The following is a 20471-nucleotide window of genomic DNA, read 5'->3' as shown; positions in this document are numbered from 1 at the left end:
ATGAATAAGCTCTTCTTATCGTTGCGCCCTCTTGCCGCAATACCCCAAACTAATCTCACCCCCCACCACTACTCGAATCAAAAGTTTGTTTATTTATTTAAATTGAAAATCAATGAAAAATTGATTTAAAATAAAGTAAATTAATACGTGATAGAAAATTTTCAACTTAATACAAAAAAAATTAAATTTCTTGATTATTACTTTTTTTTTTGGTTATAAAGAGAACACGGTTAGTGAAATTACTATTTTACTTTTTAATTGAAAGTTTTCGATGCGTAAAATTTCGTGAAAAATTTCTATTTTACCCTTATAGTAATAGTGCGTTCATTCTTCTCCACTTTTTTTTTTTTTTGCCACGAAAGAAAGTCTGAGAATCCTCTCATATGCATAAACTATGCCTTTCACCATTTTTATTGCTAATTAAATCTCATTAGATTACATTGTATTTGCTTTAGTAATTAAAAAATAACCCCATTAATAAATTTTTTTTTTTTGAGTTAATTATTGTACTTTTTTTTGATTGAATAGAATTAATATTAAAAATTCCATCGTTACTTTCAACTGTCTTTACGAGATGATTATTTAATTTCTTTTTGTAACATAAACATTATTCAAAAAAGTTGTATTTAAAAAAAAAAAATTCAAATTTTGAAAATATTAAAAAATTTGTCTAAAACCGGAACTGTGGAACGATTGTTTTGAATTTGAATTTGATTGGTTCCGCCTAACTGAATCCGGAAATTGAAATATAGTGAAAGAGAAACGAACGGAACGAAACTCTTAAAATCTTCACAACTGCACGTGGATATAATATTTATCCATTTAATTTGTTTTAAAAGCAGTTTTACAGTTAATATTGTTGTTTTTTAAATTTGTGATTTATTAAAATGGCGAAATTTTGTTTGAGTAAGTACCAAAAATTGAATCAATTCAAATTTCATTTGAAAAATTTGTTTTCTTTATTTTTAGGTTATATTGTAGTAATATTTTTTTTAACAATTACAGTATTACGTATTATTTATTTTGTTAAAGGTGTTAATTAGTTAAATTAAAGATGCTAATTTAATTATTTATTCCTAAATGTATTAATTTTAAGAAAGTAATAAGTATCTGTACTATAAAATATATTTGAGGTTATGTTTAACAAATATTTATTATTGACCTTATTGACAAATATATTGTAAAATTGTCAAATTTTTTGAAATAATTTTAGTTAATGTAATTTAATTTTTTTTTTAGAAAAACCATCAAAACGAATTGAAGCTCGAAAACGATATAAAATTGAAAAGAAAGTTCGTGAACATAATCGAAAGCAAAAAAAAGAGGCAAAAAAACATCCGAAAAGTAAGTTTGAAAAATATTTATAAATAAATGTTATTTAAAAATAAAAATATGTTATTTAAATTTTTAGAAAAGCAAAAGTTAATGCAAATACCGAATCAATGTCCTTTCAAGGAAGATATTATGAAGGAAGTAGAAGCCTTAAAACAACAACGAGAAGAAGAAAAACAAAAGCAACGAGAATTGGCGAAAGAACAAAAACGTGAAAAACTTGCAAATGGTGGTTTACAGGGATTAGTTTCTGATGCTGAGAAAAAAAGAATTGAATTTGAAAATTTACTTTCTTCAAATAGCAAAGACAGTAGAGGTCTTGTTTTAAAGGAAGAAAATTCTTTAAAAGCATATTATAAAGAATTCAAAAAAGTTTTAGAATCTGCTGATGTTATTCTTGAAGTTGTTGACGCACGAGATCCATTGGGAACTAGATGTAAACAGGTAATTAAATTTTTTAGAAACAATTTTATGAAAATTAATTTTATTTTCTTAATTGTAAAAAAATTTGCAAATTTTTTAGGTTGAAGAAGCAGTTCGTCAAGCAAAAGGAAATAAAAGACTGGTGATAGTTTTAAATAAAGCCGATTTAGTGCCAAGAGAAAATTTAGATCAATGGCTAAAATATTTGAGAATAAGTTTACCAGCAGTTGCTTTTAAATCATCTACTCAAGATCAAGCTAATCGTTTAGGAAGAAGAAAATTGGGGAAAAAAAAACAAAGTATGATACAAAGTGGCACTTGTTTTGGTGCTGAATTATTGCTTTCTTTGCTTGGAAATTATTGTCGAAATAGTGGAACAGTTAAACACAGCATTCAAGTTGGAGTTGTTGGCCTTCCAAATGTGGGAAAATCAAGTGTCATTAATTCTTTAAAGAGAAATAAAGCGTGTAATGTAGGAAATACGCCAGGTTAGTATTTTTTATAAGAGAATTTTTTTTTTTATATTTAAATATTTATTTATTTTATCATTTAATTACAGGAGTAACGAAATCAATGCAAGCGGTACAATTGGACTCGAAAATTAAACTACTAGACTCACCTGGAATTGTATTCAGTGCACCGTCAAAAGATCAAAATGATCAATCGTCAGTTGCTTTGAAAAATGCTGTGAAAATTGAATCAATTAAAGATCCATTTACGCCAGCTTCTCTTATTTTAAAGCGAATTTCCACACCACAACTTATGGAACTTTATGATATTCATGAATTTTCAACTCCTGAAGAATTCTTCTCAAAGAAAGCGGCTAGAATGGGAAGATTTAAAAGAGGAGGAGTTCCTGATATATTAGCTGCGGCACGAAGTGTTTTAACCGATTGGAATTCTGGAAAAATAAGGTAAATTAAAAAAAAAATAAACTTAATTTATTTTTTACTAATTAAAATATTTGTAGATATTATACAGTTCCACCTGAAGAACCAGTTTGTCAGTTATCGGCTGAAATTGTCACTCAAATGGCAAAAGAATTTGACATCAATAGTATTGCCGAAGAGGAGAAAATGTTGTTGGATGGTTTTGAAACTGACGCAGCGAAGACAGGAGCTGTAAATTTAATTATCGATAGTTCCGGTCCTGTTGAAGCATCAATGGAAGTTGATGAAAAAAAAGAAACGGTACTTGAATATTTTATTTATTAAAAAATTAATTTATTTATAAAAAAAAATTTCAAAATTAAATGTTTATGTTAAACTGTATAAAAAAAAATGTTCTATAACTTTTTACAGAAAGTAATAATGCCGCCGAAAAAAGTGAAAAAAGATGTAAAAGCAATTCAAAAAAAGAATACAACGCAAAAAAAGAAGAAAACCGATCCTCTATTTGAAATCGAGGGAAATCAGAATTTGAATAAAATCAAAAAACTTCAGTTTAAGAAAGAAAAAAAGGAACGTGCAAGAAAGGGTAAGTGATTTATTTTTTTAAAATAGTAATTATTTTATTCTTAAAGAGGAAAACTAAAAAAAGAAAAAATTTTGTTTAGAAAAAGAAGCCGCACAATTAACTAATCAACTGGATCAAATTTCCGTATCCGTTAACGATGATTATGATTTTGATACCGATTTTAAAACACAATAATTAAAAATCAATTTTTAAAAACTTCGTGTATATATAGGCCACCATTAAAATCGCAAATTTATTAAAATAAATTATCAATTTGATTTGTAAATAGAATTACAATTTTTCCAATAAAGCATTCTTCAAGCTTTAAAATAATTTAAAATAGTTTAGATTTTTCTCCATTGTGTAATTTAATTTTTTTCCGCAAATTTAAAAAACTAATAGTAAATAAAAATGGTAATATAATAAAAATAATTTAAAATAATAATAACGAAAATCACGAAACAAAAAATAATAATAAAAATCAGTAAATTCAAAAAATTATTGATGATAGTTTATTTATTAAAGTAAAAAAAAAAATATAAGGAAAATAAACTAAAAACAGTTTACATACCTATTTATATTTTTAATTAATGGGAAAGTATTTCTTTTTTTTTTAACAAGAATTACACTTTTCACGTGTACTTTTGTATTATATGTACAGCGTTTTTTTTTATCATGAAACTTTGATAATTATAAACAATATAATTATATTTAGATATGAAAAACGTGGATAATGTAAAATTAATAGTGACGAAGGCTATTTTAATCGGTAATTGTTATCAGAATCAGAAAAGTGGGGCAAATTCTGCATTCACAGGAACTGAAATAAGAAGAGGGGGAATCACTCACGTGTACTGCTGCGTGAGAAGCGGGAAATTTATTGCAAATACTCAGTTCAAGTAGAACCTTTCGTGAAAACGGTTCATTGTGAATATTTCTTTAAAAAAAAAAAAAAAAAAAACACTACTTTATAGAAAATAATTTTTTCGAAAAAATAACAATAATTACATTATCTATGGATTTATTCCTTAAATCAGTTTATAAAAAACAGTGTAATTATTCAATACACTTGTGTATAAATAAATTGAATAATTTATCGAGAAATTTATAAAACCAAATTCGCGATTTCCGGGTGAGCGAAAAAACAAAAAAAAAACATGTGATATTATAGAATAATAACAACGATTTTAAAATAATAATTAAGCGCGTCGCGTTTAAAGTTATTTTTCGGGGAAAAAAAAAGATTCTCTATTTAGAAGTGAAAATGTCGAAATCTGTCATCATGGAAATATCTACGGAAAATGCGAAGATCACCGACTCTGGATATTCAAATTCGTGTAGCAATAATAGTCGATCTTTGAATAGGTATGTTGTTTATTTATAAAAAAAATTTATTTAATCTTCTTTTTTCAGAAATTTACCTTTTTTTTATTTTTTTGGACTGAAATATAAAATTTGCAGAATTTAACAATAAAATTTCTTTGGAAGATTAAAATAGTAGAAAATAATAAATTTACAATTCATAGTCACATTGGCGTGTTCAAATTTTTCTTATTATTCTGAATTTACAAACAAAACTAATGGCTTTATTTTAAAAGTGACTGTATTTTTATTTGAAATTAAAAAATTAAAATATATATATAAAATAATAATAATTTTATAAATAATTAAATACAATAAGAGAGTATTTTGAAATTTTTATTTCATAATTTGAACGGAAATTTTTGCAAACATATTTTTAATTTTATTATACAAATTAATTTTTTTAATTCAACTTTCTATTTTATTTATTATAAAATATCTTTATTATTATATTTTTTTATTGTTATGCAATATTGTAATGTTACATAATGTTTCAATAGAAGACCAGACCAATCATTACAATAATAGATACTCAACTGTAAAGCAAAATGATTACATATCTTCTTTTTGTTTTATTTTTTTTTTTTTAAGAAATTCTCATTCAAATTCAATCTCGAAATAGAACAATTTTTATATAAAAAGGGGGGAAAATTAAATTTATTTTTAAATTTTAATTATTTTCTTTTATTGTACATTATTTTATTTTATTTAGATATACTATACATATATATAATTATCTAACAGAAATATTGACTTTATTTTATATAAGTAGGGGGAAAAGAAGGAGTACTTTCGTCAATTTCAGAAACGTATTTTCCAAACAATTGATCAGATTTACCTTTATTTATACTATTGTAATATTAATTATTATTATTATTCTATAAATAAAGAAAGAATTGATTTATCAAAAATTGGTCAGTTGCAGGACCTTATCTAATTCTTTTATATTTAAAATCGTTATTTGGAACAATTGTTGGTAGCGTTTTATTTTTATACTTTTGTAATAATAATGAATGGAAGTTTTATTAAAATGAAAATTTAATATATTTTATTAATTTTAACGTTTGATAATTTTTTTAAATTAAAAATTTTAATTTTCTTTTAATGTCATTAAGACATTTTGTTAAAAAGAAAAATCTTCTTCGCATTTAATTTTTTTTTTCTCGTTCTATTTATATAAAGGACGATGTACGTCATGGACTACATAAGTGTTCACGGTGTATAAAACGTGCAAATAAGGGATTCATGGTTATACAACCATTATATTAATTTCACATTGTCTGTTTTCAAAAATATAAATTGTCTCATCAATTTCATTTGTAAACGACTAATTAATTTATTTTTATAATTACTATTAGTCTCTTGAGATTTTATATCAACTTTTTATATATTTATATAGTCTAAAGGATTTTTACACACATGCATTCATATTAGTCACGTTTGAAGAACACGTGAAATAAGATAAATAAGACATTTAAGTGTGTATGCTGTAACCCCTCCATGTGCCACCTGTAACACGTGCATTTGCATTGTCAAGAGCGTGAGGGTTTCTATTTTTTTTTTTTTTTTTTGATAATATATTTTCTATTTTTATATTAAATATTTAAAATAAAATATAGGGTATTAAAAATAAAACAATTCCAAGGGAAATTGGAGTTTTTAAATTAAAAACGTGTTTGAATCGTTTTTTTCCTGTTTTTGAATTATGAAACACTCTTCTTTTTGCAAAAGTAGATTTTTCGCGTGAAAATGCATTTTTTGATTTAAAAACAAAAGGTGAATTTTAATTTTCAATTTGAAATAGAAATTTCAAAATTATTTCCTTTTAACATTTATGAAAAATGAATATCTTTGTATAAAAATAAATATTTTAAAAATAGAATTTCCAATCTAATTAATTTCTTCTTTTTCAGCAATGATTGTTCAAAATCGAAAAATAGCAACGGTTCAGGCAGTTATGGCTATGGCAGTGAACTTCCATCTAATTTTGGATCCAGGTAAAATATAAATTATAATTTATCTTCCAGGAATTTTTTCATTAAAACTATTTTTTTTTCTACCACTATATTGTTGATCACTTTTTATAGAGGAAAAAACATTTTTTTTTTCTCGTTAAAGAATTTTTGTTGTATTTTTTTTCTTTATGTATTCAATGTCATCTTTTTATGTACATGAATAGAACTGAAAAAAATTTTCTTAATTAAGGCAGATTTTTTTCAATTCACATAATTTGAAGAGAAAAAAATTCTGCTTTATATTGAAGAATATTTTTCATTTCTTTTGTGAACAATCGTACACCTGACACTTAATTTCCTCCCGTTTCAATATACTTCAATTTATATTCTTCTTTGAAGAAGAAAAAAATTTAAATCATTACAAAAAAATTCAAGTTAAAAAAATAATTTGAAAAAAATTCATATAAATTGGCTTCTATATTTAAATTGTATTATTAATTTTAATTATTTTAATTATTTCTTTTTTATTATTTTAATTATCAATTTATTATTTTACTAAATTATAAAAAAATAATTTAGTTTCTGATAAAATGTAACGTAAATTAATTTTCTAATAACGAAAATTTTTTTTTTCATATTTTATTGTACCGACTGACACAGACTTATCCAATAAGTATCTGTATCATTTAGATGGTATTCTATATTCTTAAGGAAACCTTAACAAAAATATTTTTTTTTTTAAATTTTCCATGTTTGAGATACACGAGGTATTTTTTATACGTTTTATTATATAATAATTAATATTGAGGTCAAACATTCACTGCTATTAGGAATAAATAATGTTTACCTTGTAAAACATTCGAGTTAACATTAAATAAATAATAAATCTTTAAATAACTTTTTTTCAAATACAACAAATTATAATTATTGAATTCATTTATTTATTACACAAAAAAATTTTTTTAAAATAAAATTTGCATTTTTAAATTTAATAATTTAAATATTTTTAAAGAGAAAACTCTTTTTTTTATTCCTAAAAATAGTTGTGGATGTAATATTTAAAAAAAAAAAAAAGTAAAATATTCAAGTTAGAAATCTTATTATTGCCATTTTTAGTTTAATCGCGTTTTATATAACTTAGTAAGATTGAAAACAGGGAGTCACGTATACCAGAATTTCGAAAGAAAGATTCACGTTGACGAACACGTGAAAATATTCTACTGGCTCCGTAATGCTGTTTTTAACTGGTATATACGCATCGAATTGTCTATTTATATAGTACAAATCACAAATACATATTAGTATTACCTTCATATTTATAAATCGTCCCTCACATATATTTTTCAAAAGCAATTAAACATTCCCATTTATTTTTTTTTTTTTTTTTTAGATTTCCAGCAAATTTTTCCCAAATTTATTAATATAGAAAAAATTTTCTTTAAAAATTATTTCGAGAATAAAATTTAAAAAAAATATAAAAATTTATAATAGTGATCATATATTTAATTATTAGAAAAGAAAAAGTAAATTTTCTCTCATTTCTTGGAAATGAAAATTAATTTTTTTTGTATTAGAAAAACAGTAACAATTTTTATTAATAATATAATTAAATTTGTTAATTAAACTTATTTTTTATATTTTTCACACGATTCAATATTATTTTAGACATTTGTATATTTTATTATTTTTTTTTTTTTTTGTTTTATCATTGCAACACTAAAATCATTTATTTTAAAAATAGGTACTATTTTTGTAAATAAAAAAAAAATATTTAAATTAAATAGCAATGAGGCTCTACCACAGTCAATCAACAAAAGAAAGGATACAGATCACAAGAAGAAGTCTAAAACAACTTTGGCGATTAATGCCGATTCGAAACCGGAAGTTAATGTTTTCAACACTCCATTGAAAACGATTTTTGATAAAATAACAGGTTGGTTCTGACTGTGAAGAATAGGGAAAAAGTGCAAGGCACCTATATTATTTTTTTTCTTTTTTTTTTAGTTCAATGTGCCAATTATCAATTTATACAAAATACTTTTGCAATTACCAATTACATTTTTTTTTTTTGTAAATTAACTACATTTTTTATTAATTGCAAAAGTAAAAAAAAAAAATTAAATTCATCGGTATCTTGCACTAATCCCTTTTTTAAATTAAATATCCCGATCCCGTAATTAAATTTATAGATTATAAACATAAATATAGTTTCAAGCAGCTAAAGAAATTTTTACAAAAAAATTAAGTTTCTTTTAAATTTATTTTATTTAATGATAAAAATTTTTAAATTACATATTTTAAAAATACTTTTTCTATTAAAATTTTTTTATAACTTTTTTACCTAATAACATCTTTTGTACACTTTTTTTTATATTTATTTTTAATTAAATTGCAATGAAAAAATAACTCTTGCCAAGAGGATTGAAATTTTGAATTGTATTATTTTTTTTTTATTGTGAACATCACACACTGGAAATAGTATTGCATAATAGATATTATTTTATCCAATTAAAATCTTTTGTTTATAAAAATAAAATGAATTTCTTTTGTTATAATTACAATTTTAATTTTAAATATATCAATATTTATTTTTAAGAAATAATTTTTTCTAATAAATATTAGTATATTTAATATTTAAAAATGTATTTTGTAATTTGGAATTTCTTTTTAAATTCTGTGATTATTTGTAAATATTATTGCTATTGAAAATATTGTAAATAATTACGTGAATAATTAATTAAATAATTATCCTTTTTATATATATATATTGAAGGGTAACTAAATGAATAAAAATATCTATGAATGTTGTCAATCTGGTTTTGTGGAGAACAAAAACGTGTTTTTTCGATCCTTGCGTAATATTTTGCATAAGATTCCATTATATCCAGAGAGGTAGTGAAAATGAACCTGAATGTCGATTACATGACATGTCGTTTTCTGGAGCAATCTCACAATTTCAATTTATTGATAAAAAGTTATTTTCGTTACTTACATTGTTTTGGATTTTTGTAAAAAAAATGAGAATCCAATGTCATTACATAAACATTATAAAGTAATATATAATATATTTTTTTCCATTTTACTACGATTAATAATACTCTTGTCAAATTCAGTTTTCATTTAATATTATTTTAATTATTAATTATTAATTATTAATTATTAAATATAAAATAGTCTACCGATATAAATAAATTAAACCATAAATTATGGTTTTATAAAGTAAACCACAAAAAAAATGGGTCTTAGTAAATAATTACAGAAGTCGATCCTTATGCAAAAAATATACAAGACAAAGTCTTACATCACTGATCAAAATTATAATTGGAGTGAAAGAATTTAAAAAAAATTAGCTGCTAAATTCTATTTTAAATTTAAAAAAAAAAAAAAAAAAAAAACAAGACTGATTTTAAATCTATAGAGAGAAAGTGTAACAAAATTTCTTTTAATGAATACAAGATGAACAAGCAGTAGTAGAAATGATGGACATCACGGATACCAGACAACCCAACGACAAATTGGTCTCCGATTATGAAGCAGGACTTGATCCTCAAATCAATTCTCTGGATGATTCCAACTTTCAAACGAATGTTAGTATTTTTTTTCAATAATTATCCCCCCCAAAAAAAAGAGCAGTGTGAGGCCTGAAAGGTAGATATATATACGGTGCGAAAAAAAGGGGCAAAAAAAAATAAAGACAAAAAAAAAAATTCCATGACAAAAATCTCCCTCACACAAACAATCAGCAGATTATTTTTAATAAAAAAAAAAATTCAGTTCTTTATCCATCTCGACGACTTCTGAATGAGTGTTGAAAAAAAAAAAATTATTTTTATTATTTTTATTTATCAGTGTGAAGCACAAAAAAAAAGAATTAGGATATTTTTGCGCGCCGTGTATATGTAAAAAAAAAAAGAAGAGAATAGTTTTAATCACAAAAAATATTGTGATTTATTTATTAAAATGTAGAAAAGTTGATTTTTATTTCCAAAATGGCTTCTTCGGAAAATAAATTTTGATTTGATTTTCTAATTCATTTTATATTCTTACGCAGGACAAATTTACTTTGGTAATTTCCATGAGAAAGGGTCTGGTCGTCTACACAACTTTTAGTGAAGCTCTTGGCTATTCCAAGGACGATTGGAAGATGAAATCATTTCTCGAATTAATTCATCCAAGTGACAAGGAGGCTTTCTTTAATCGTGTCAATGAAATTATTATTGCCTATCAAGAATTATATTATGGTGAGATTTTAATTTTTATTTTAATTTTTATTTTAATTTTAAATTTTATTTAAAAAAAAAAAATTTTTAATTGCAAAAAAAACGAATTTTATTTCCAGGTGATAGTGAAGCAAAAGTGACATTATTTTGTAAACTACAATATAAGGATGATTTTAACATAAATCGACATTCAATTTCCGTCAATTCAAATCATTGTGAACCATTTTACTTGACATTGATAGTGAAAGATTTACAAAATTGTGTCGACGAAGAACAATTTGAAACAATGTTCCTAGTGGTAAAGGCTCAATCAGTTCAATCTGCATACAAAGGTAAAAGGGTAGAAAATTTTCAACTTCTTCGAGGCTAGATTGGTCAACGAGAAAAAGAAAACATTTTTTTTCAAAATTATATTGAAAAGTAACTTTTAATCAATTTAGTATTTACTAATTATTAAATTATATTACAGAATATTCGAAAAATTCTTAATAGTGGACAATAATTTTTTTTTATTTATTATTATTAAAATAATAATAATAATAATAATCGTCATTATTTGTAAGTAAAAATTTTTCTGATTTTTTAAATTTTCCAAAAGATTTTTTAGGTAATTTTTTTGCTTTTTTTAAATAAATTTAAAAAAAACAAGATTACTTTTATTGACAATCGCTTTTTTATTTTAGGGCGTAGCTGAGACCTCTTCTTTTTTGGGGTAAGTTTGTCAATCAAAAAGATCCGTTGCAATTTATTGTTTCAAGGAAAAACTCTGAAACGTGTAATTTATACTAATTGTCAAATTTTTTTCGGGAAATTTCGCGTAAGGTGGCAAAAAAAAAAAGAAATTAAACATAAAATACACGTTTCTTCAAAAAGAGCTCGAGACAAAATGCTCTTTGTAATTTTCTTAAAACACTCGCTGTAATCAGTTCTTTTTTATTTACGAAACTTGCTTTTCTATTTCTAGAAAAAATTCCAAAATTTTTCGCAAATACGTTTTATGTAAAAAAAAATAAACTAAAAAGACGGAATTAAATTTTAATCAGCAGGTCTCAGTTTTGTCAAAATTTAAAAAATTTTAAAATATTACTCGTCGACCTTTCTTCCTCGAAAAATTAATTCGAATAGCGCAAAATAATCAGATTAATTATTGATGAGAGAAAAATGGAAAATTACTTTAAAAAATAAAGAAATTTTCCTTTTTTTTTTGTTAATGATTTATTTTTTTGTGCTGTACGTTCAAAAGAAAAATTGAATTAACGAGTATTATTCGGCTTTTTTTTATATTCGCGTTATCTACAGAATCAGAAGAAATAATATCATCTTCAATATTCACTACCCGCCATACTGCGACTTGCTTTATATCCCACGTTGATCCTGAAGTAGTCCAATATTTGGGCTATCTACCACAGGATATGATTGGCCGTTCGCTTTTTGACTTCTATCATCCTGAGGATCTGCCTCTCATCAAAGACGTCTATAAGACTGTGAGCATGAGACAATAATGACATCAGCTTATTGACTGATAAAAAAAATAATATTTCTTTTTTCAAAACAATTTATGTATAAAAAAAAGATTTTTAATTTTTCACCAAAAAAAAAAAGAAACCCAAAATATTTAAATTTGTTTTAGGCTTTGTAGGTGACGAAGCAGGACATCAAAAAAAATTTAATTTCAAAATTTAGGTTTTATTATTTTAAATTTTAATTTGAAAATTAGAATTTTTCAGTTTATCAACTAAAAATTAATTTTATTAAAAAAAAAACAGACTTTTTTTCAAAATTTTCAAATATATATCTAATTCTAATTTTTGTTTTTCAATTTAGACATCGTCTCCCCCCATTGCTTTTTAAGAATTATAAGAGGAGAAATGAAGGAAAAAAATAAAAGAGAGAGCATTGTAAAAACAAAAAAATTTGGGGAAAAATCATCTAATTATAAAAACGTCTATTATTCTTTATATTTATCAAACAGGCATTATCACTTAATGGAATCCCCTACAAGTCAAAGCCCTACAGATTTATTATCAAGAATGGTGATTTCGTTGTTCTTGAGACTGATTGGACGGCCTACATTAATCCATGGACAAGAAAACTTGAACATATTCAAGGTCAACATAGAGTCATTAAAGGACCATTGGATCCAAATATATTTCGTGAATCTGTAAAATCAATCAACTTTAGTGAAGCAGTGCTTGCTAATGCTGCAATTATTCAAAAAGAAATTCTAGTTCTCTTACAAGAGGTAAAATTTATTTTTATTTTTATTTTTGAAAATTCAGCTTCGATTTAGATAAAAAAAAATTTTTTGGAATTTCTTTTTTTTTATCCAGGAGAACAAGAAGAATGAAAATGAAGTCAACAATAGTTGCAAATATCTAGTACCGCTCATAATGTCTCTATTTCAAGAGATTCTGGCACCAAGAAGTATTAAGGACACAGCAGTGAATGCACGAAGTTTTTCGGTGACTATTAAACTACGTTTTAATATCGACATTTAAAATTAATTGAATTAAAAAAAATTTCTTTACGAAAAATTCTAGTCGCGATTTTTTTTTTTTTAATGGTGCGTCCTTCTCTAAAGAGGTACGTTTTAATTTTTGTTTCTTTTCATCGAATTTTTTTGCACCAATCTAACAATTTTTGCATACTTAGAATAAAATAAATTTTAATTTTGCAAAAAGAGAAATAAAAATTGTATTTTCTTATTAATTCGATTTTTCTAAGTATGCAGAATATAAAAAAAGTGTCTTGTAAAGAAAAAAAAATTTTTTTTTTAACAAATTTTATAAATTAGACAAATTTGTTGGAAATTCTTTGTGTTTGTTATTGAAATTAATACGAAAATCGCATATATATTTTTAACAGACTCAAAGATCTATTTTTTATTATGAAGCGATCAGAAATTTCGTTCTTCACTTCTGTTTCTCTCTTATCTATATTAATGTATTTTTAAGAAATATTAAATATTTAGTAAATAAGCATTTAAAATGCTTTACACTATTTTTCAGAATATAAAAGAAAATTAAAATTCTTTAAATATTTAAAATCAATTTCAAAATTAAATATTAAAATATTAGTTTTAAATTTATTATTATTATTAAAAAAAGCACAATTCTTTATTTAAATTTTAAATAATATTCTGTAAAAACGCCTTTTTACTTGTTGTGCTGTAAATCCAAGAAATTAATTTTATTTAATTTTTCGAAGGAATGAATGATTTAAATGAGCGAAAAATTCTTAATGCTTCTGGATCAGTGGGTCTGGAAATTTAAAATTTTTTATCAATAATTGTTGGTGCTCTTAAAATTGCTTTTTTTACTATATTTTTTTTATTTCAAATATTTTAATAGTGCCAACAATTTTTTTTTTTTAAAGATAGGATCGCGAAAATAAAATTATTTATATTAATTAGTGCAAAATTAGTGCTTTTGCATTTAAAATTCTATTAATTTTCTAATTTTATTAATATTCTTTTACATACTGCTCAAGATAACTTAAATGCATTTTAAGGAGAATCCTAGGTATTAAATATATGTCGGAAGGCAATGAAAATAATTAATAACACGCGCGAGGCAGTTTAAAGGTAAATCTCAAATTCTTGTTGAAAAAAAAAAAATTTGGGTAAGTTTGTATCATTTACATCTGTTTGCAGTGCATTAAATATACAAGTAAAAAATGTTTTTCAATTTTAAACTTTTCTACTTGGGTATATATTAAATTTAATTATAATACTGTTTTTAAGTCATTAAAACAGTGGCGGCGGAGCTCGATTATTAATAAAAATTAAAAATGAAAATGATGTTTAATTTATTTGTAATTTTATATATTAACAAAATTTTTTAAAATTGTTCCGCTGCTTCTGTTATTACATGTATATTTTTGTAGTTCTTTTTTTTTTTTATTTTCTAATTAATTAATTTTAATTTTTAACGAAAATACACTGTACGTAAGGTTCCACACATTCATCGTACCAAAAAAAAAAAATGAAGAAAAAAAGTATAAAACTCAGAAAGGCGTTTTTGCATTAAAAAAAAATTGTGTTTTTTTTTTAAAAATTATTTTAATTTTGAAATTTTGTTCTAGAAAAAAAAGCAAATATTTTTTTTAAAAGAAAAATACTTCGCTATAACTGGATAATAAAATAAATCCAAAGTCGAAAAAATAAAAATTAATAGAAAAATTAATTGATTAATTTAATTTAAAATTATTCATGAATTCATCGTAGTTTTTTTTCAAATAAAAGATGAAATTTTGATTAGTCAGATGAATTTTGGTATCTTTCGTAAAGTTTTCTAACAGATTTGTGATAGACAGTGTCTTAGAGAAAAATAAGTGTAATTATGTAATTTTCTATAATATTAATAAAAAAAAAATAAATAAAATTAAAATAAAATTAAAAAAGAAAAATAAAAAAAATTTAGAATACGAAATAGGCGAAAAAAATAAAATATTATTGAAATGACTTATAAAATAGTTCACTATTATAATAATTATAATTAGTGAATTAGAATGTAAGTAAATTTTATAGACTTGTGATTATAGGGGAGTGATAAATAATAAGACACTGGCAGCTTTTTTTAATGGGCGCACTAATAAAATATTACGTTTCTATAATTGATTAGAAAACAAAATTTAATATTGAAAAAAAAAAATGAGAAATTAGAAAAAGAAAATGTATTCAAATAATTTTTTTATTTACTTATAATAGTGTCTATATAAAACATCTGTGAAGGGACAACCCTTGTTACAGGAGCACGAAAGTGTCATTCTTGGAGGAATATCACCACATCGTGAATACGAAGACAGCAAATCATCAACTGAAACACCTCCAAGTTACAGTCAACTTAATTACAACGAAAATATGCAAAGATTTTTCAAAAGCAATCCAATGGCAACGGCAAATTATGGTAGCAGCTATGAAGATAATACAACGGGAAATAGTGTTGATGAAATTAAAAAAGATAATTCCTCTGGTTTGTATTTTCTTTTTACGAAAATAAACAATTTTATTTATTTGTATTTAATATTTAATATTTATTATTTTATTATTATTTTAGAAACCAAATATATGTCACCAAATGCAGAAAGCGGTCAAAGTGGAAGCGACAGTGGCAATGGTTTTAATAGTCAATTAAATTTAAATACAATGGGAAAAAATTATGGAGAATTGCCAATATTGACTGTATCATTATTAAATAAACACAATGAGGATATGGAAAAAATGATGGTACAAAAGCACAAAATTTTTAGATCTAATATTAAAAAAAGTGATAAGCTTAAAGAATCAAGAGTTAAAGCCAAAGATGAAGAACAAGATCTCAAAGTTTCGAAAGATCATGGAATTAAAAGACGAAGAAGCGATAGTTTAGATAAAAGTCACAAGGTAATTAATTTTTATTTTATTAAATTTCTTTTTAATTTAAAGTATTTAATTTATTTAATTTTAATTAACTACATTTCAGGTACCAAAAAAAATCTGTAAAATGGAATCAATTCCATTAAATAATACAGGAACGACAAAAACATTAAACAATGAACAAACAAATTCGATAAATACGAATTTATGGTCACCTCATTCTCTACCTAATATAAATAGCACTCAGTAAATATATAATTTTTATTTTTGTATTTTAATTACAAATTTTTTGGAAATTAATATTTTCTTTTTTTTTTGCAGTTCAAATTTTCCAGCAATGCCAATGAATCCATCAATTTCATCATATTGTTATAATGATTTAACAATGAGTCAAAATCAAAACTTAAGAAGAAAATTAAATGAAAATACTCAAACACTGCCGACAGTTTCTGTGCATATGATACAGCAAAATTCATGCTGTAAGTTTTTTTTTTTTTTAATTTTATTATTAAATTTCCATATTTTTATTTTTTTTTCTCTTCCAGTGCCTTACGAAGGAGCAAGAATTCCTGTTTTTTATTCTACAAATCTTCCGCCATCAGTGACACTTAATCCTTGTAAACAATTTTTAATTCCCGATTCAAGTGAATTGAAATTACCTCAAAATTCTGATGATAAATTGCATCAACAAAAAACGTCAAATTTGTCAACTAAAGAAAAATTAGCGACAATTTCAACATCTTCGAAAAAGGTTTATTATTTTTCACTATTTTGTCATTGTGTACTTTTTACAAGAAAAAAATTAAAATTGAGAAAATAAATTCAGATAACAGATATGGAAACAAATTCTTACAAGAATTACACCATTGAAGGATCGAGTACTTCAAGTTTTTACAGCAGTTTTCTTAGTAAAAGTACAGAAACAAATAGCAATTCCGGCTCTAGATCACAGGGATTTAATTCACAGGTAGGAAAAAATTTTCAAATTTTTCTTAAAAATAGAAAAAAAAAAAACAAAGAAATAATTTTTTTCAATGATTTTTTAATTGACCCCCCAAAAAAGTAGGAAATAAAAATTTAGATTTCGCTAAAGGTTAATATAAAAAATAAGAATAAAGTTAATAAAAGAAAAAAAATCTCTTGTTATCTCTCTTAGTTTCAATCAAATTTATCAAGCGATAAGAACAGGCGTCCTTATGGACGCCAATCTTTTGATAGTGCTGATGATAGCATTGAATCTCAATTATTAATATGCTGGACAAATCATCAGCAGGAAAATCAAAAAAGGGAGCAGCAACAATCGTTGCGAAAGGAACCACCATGGCTTAAAGGAGTTCAAATGTCACCAGCATTGATATATCAGTATCAAATTCCAGAGAAATCATTAAAAGAAGTTTTAAATACTGATATGAAAGCATTAATGAGCATGACACAGCCAGCTCTCGTTCGTGAACAACTTAATCAACTTTATTCCGATTTGGAGCTAGAAGGTTTTGAAGCGAGGCTAAAACTCGAGGAGGAAATTGATTATGATGACAATAAAATTGATCAAAACAACGAAGTTAGTTTTCAAAGGTAAAATTTTGTAAACTATTTTTATTTTTAATACAAGTCTTTACCATAAAATTTCGAAAATGCAGAATTGCAAGTTTTTTTTTTTTTTTTTAGTTTTTGGTAATGACTTTTTAAATTAAATTATTGGATATAAACTTCCTTTCAGACTGCAGAGGAGGAAAAGCTGATGAAATTAATTTTATCTACATCATCATTTTTCCTCAGCAGACAAAAAATACAACAATTACCTGGATATTATTAATTTAGTTAATTTAAAATTAATCTTTAAATTAATAAAAATCAGTCTGAAAATTTAATATTTTTAATTAAGATTCAAATGTTTTTGTCTGATAGAATTTGATATTTTAGTTTTGAGAATAATATTAAATTTTATATTTTTTTACAGTTTTAATAATTTTTAAATTCATTTTTACAGGTTACAATTTAAAAAAAAATTTACTCGTATTTGATAAATACTCGATATACTCCCCTATATATTTAGAATAAAAATTTTTTTTTAAGAATGCTTTCTTTATCAAGAAAAGCAAAAAATGTATAATTGTCTAGTTGCAGTATAAACCGAAGTGGAGCTTGGTGAGGAAAACGAACTTAAGGAAACAAAATGGAGTTTAATACTTTATAACTTGCACTTTCAATTTTGCTATATAAGAAAAAATTCTTTTATCAATAAGTGCAGGATAATTTTTATTTCATTTTTATTCCATATGTTTGCGAATACCAAATACATTTTTGTATTAAGGAATTGAATTTTACTAAATGTCATCTCAGGAATTTAAAAAGTGAAATTTTTATACTTATTATTATATTTATATATTTACATTAAATTTTTGTTTGTGATATATATTTATATATTAAAAATTTAAATATTTCCAATATATATTAGAATTATTGATAAATAATTATTAATCAATAATAGTAAATAGAAAATTCATTATTTAAAATGAAAAAAATTCACTGTTGAAATTAATTATAATTCCTGTAATTCTAATGTTGATGAAAATTCCGAGGCGACATTAGAAAGAATTCCGTCGTGTCGACGTTTAGCCATAAAAAAAAAAAAATAATAATTAGTACTGTGCGAAAGATTAAATTAAGAATTTGCAATTTTATAAACAAGGGATCATATCTGAATATGAACGAAAAAATCATTTTTTAGTGTTTAGAACAAATTATTTAAAACATTAGCTTATTGTGTATATATTAATAATTTTCTTAAGAGACAATTTAATTTAATTCATATTAGTCATAATAGGAATTTAAAAAAAATTAAAACTTTTAAGTAAATTAAGAAATGCACAAGTTTTTTTTTTTATATCTTCATTCTAATTTTTCATAAACAATTTAAAAGTACACAATACTATATATTCGAGAAAATTAATTTATTTTTGATATAGAAAGTAATTTCAATTTTTAAATATGTCTTAAAATTTATCGTGTTATAATTTTATCGATGTATATTATTAATAAAAAAAAAAAAAAAAAAAACAAGAATTAAAAGAAAACTGTATATTTTATAAGTATATTATTATATATTTATTTTATACATTTTAAAACTTGTGCCATGTACATTTTTCATCAATCGAAAATTATTTTATTCTATTTTTATAAATATGTGAAGCTGAACGTTGACACAAATAACTATCACAATGTGCCAATAATATTATTGAATTTTAAATTATTTTTATAAATTATAATAATAATAATTTGTCATTCAATATTTAATTTAAATATAAAAAGCCATTTAATTACGCACTAGAAGAAAGAAAAAAGTTGAAAAAGATGATTCAAGGGACAACTTTCAGTTGCCGATTTGACATTATCAAATATTCAATTATTAATTATTAATTATTAATAATTAAAATTCATTAAAGTGTTAAAATATGTGCCGTGCATTTATAAAATTTTACTCTGATATGAAATTTTTTATTACAATTTCAGTAAAATTTTCAAAAACAAATAAAATAATTATAAATTTTTGAATATGTTTATAAGATGCACATTTAATATTAATTAATTACTATTTCTAAGCCAAATATTTTTAAGTATATGTTTTTTTTTACCTAATAATTTAGTAAAAAACCAATTAACCCTTCGACTGTCAAAATAATATTCTTATTATTAATAAACAATATTCTTGATTATTTCCGTAATTCAGAATTTATTTTAATTAAGCTTAATTTTGAATTAATACATTTTTTTTTTTTGGATAAAAGAAAAATTTTTCTCAGTACTATAATGATAGTTGAAGAGTTGATATCTCAGGATTTATATGATATTGTATTTTCATAATTTATAATTATAAATCATTTTACCGTACGATTTTTTTTTTTTTTTTTTTTGAATCTACGAGCGACTGTTTTCTATGATTTTTTTTTCACACGGTATTGCCTTAATAACCGATGTTAGAACTTAGCGTTAAATTTTAAGATCTTGACTTGTCGTAAATGAGAAAATAAAAAAAATATTGAAATAAATGTTATTGGATGTATAGTTTTTCAGAATAAAAAGAAATATTAAAGGTTAATTAATATCAAATCATAAATATTACAAACGATTGAAAATAATTTATTATTTATTATTGTTGATGTTTAAAAAAAAATAAATGTGAAATTGTTTCTTAAAAATTTATTGTGTTATCATTTCTGAAAAAAGTCCACTGAATAATTTATTTTATTAAAATTTTTTATTTTAATATTTATTATCGCCTCTTAATTCTGTTTTAATTTTTATGCTTAACAAATCTTATTTATTATTATTATTATTACTTATTAATTCAGTTTATCACAGTTTCAT

The 20471-nt window shown here is 23.2% G+C and overlaps 2 protein-coding genes across 9 annotated transcripts; both read left to right on the top strand.

Moving 5' to 3' along the window:
• The first annotated feature begins 738 nt into the window (after nt 1-738).
• LOC127288646 (guanine nucleotide-binding protein-like 3 homolog) lies at nt 739-3543 on the top strand. The gene is made up of 8 exons (XM_051316239.1): nt 739-906; nt 1240-1344; nt 1412-1776; nt 1856-2243; nt 2315-2669; nt 2726-2945; nt 3057-3231; nt 3311-3543. The coding sequence occupies exons 1-8, from the start codon at nt 888-890 to the stop codon at nt 3403-3405; spliced, it is 1722 nt and encodes a 573-aa protein (XP_051172196.1). The 5' UTR covers nt 739-887; the 3' UTR covers nt 3406-3543.
• A 585-nt stretch (nt 3544-4128) lies between these two features.
• LOC127288641 (period circadian protein) lies at nt 4129-20302 on the top strand. Of its 8 annotated transcripts, none has more exons than XM_051316229.1 (17): nt 4129-4575; nt 6486-6569; nt 8312-8460; nt 9984-10114; nt 10579-10768; nt 10867-11079; nt 12047-12231; nt 12720-12989; nt 13078-13209; nt 15480-15720; nt 15805-16130; nt 16210-16349; nt 16425-16582; nt 16649-16854; nt 16930-17070; nt 17260-17678; nt 18231-20302. In XM_051316229.1, exons 1-17 carry the CDS (start codon nt 4475-4477, stop codon nt 18253-18255), a joined length of 3111 nt encoding a protein of 1036 aa, XP_051172186.1. In that variant the 5' UTR covers nt 4129-4474; the 3' UTR covers nt 18256-20302. The 8 variants fall into 8 exon arrangements, with proteins under 8 accessions (XP_051172186.1, XP_051172190.1, XP_051172189.1 ...); XM_051316233.1 differs by having other exon boundaries at nt 17377-17678; nt 18094-18241; XM_051316232.1 differs by having other exon boundaries at nt 17374-17678; nt 18094-18241.
• Nucleotides 20303-20471: the final 169 nt, after the last annotated feature.

The sequence above is a fragment of the Leptopilina boulardi genome, unplaced genomic scaffold (assembly GCF_019393585.1).
Source record: "Leptopilina boulardi isolate dan_hultmark-lab unplaced genomic scaffold, ZJU_Lbou_2.1 LbouV2_392, whole genome shotgun sequence".
Taxonomy (NCBI): domain Eukaryota; kingdom Metazoa; phylum Arthropoda; class Insecta; order Hymenoptera; family Figitidae; genus Leptopilina; species Leptopilina boulardi.
Note: the sequence above shows the minus strand (reverse complement) of the source record. Positions and strands in the feature narration are given on the sequence as shown.

Bases quoted from the DNA above. Each gene is read 5' to 3' on its own strand.
- LOC127288641 (XM_051316228.1), top strand. From the start codon at position 4,475: ATGTCGAAATCTGTCATCATGGAAATATCTACGGAAAATGCGAAGATC. The intron at 12,232-12,719 runs GTGAGCATGAGA...TTTATCAAACAG, and splicing joins TCAAAGACGTCTATAAGACT to GCATTATCACTTAATGGAAT. The intron at 13,210-15,479 runs GTGACTATTAAA...ACATCTGTGAAG, and splicing joins TGAATGCACGAAGTTTTTCG to GGACAACCCTTGTTACAGGA.
- LOC127288646 (XM_051316239.1), top strand. The intron at 1,345-1,411 runs GTAAGTTTGAAA...TTAAATTTTTAG, and splicing joins GGCAAAAAAACATCCGAAAA to AAAAGCAAAAGTTAATGCAA. The intron at 2,670-2,725 runs GTAAATTAAAAA...AAATATTTGTAG, and splicing joins TGGAATTCTGGAAAAATAAG to ATATTATACAGTTCCACCTG.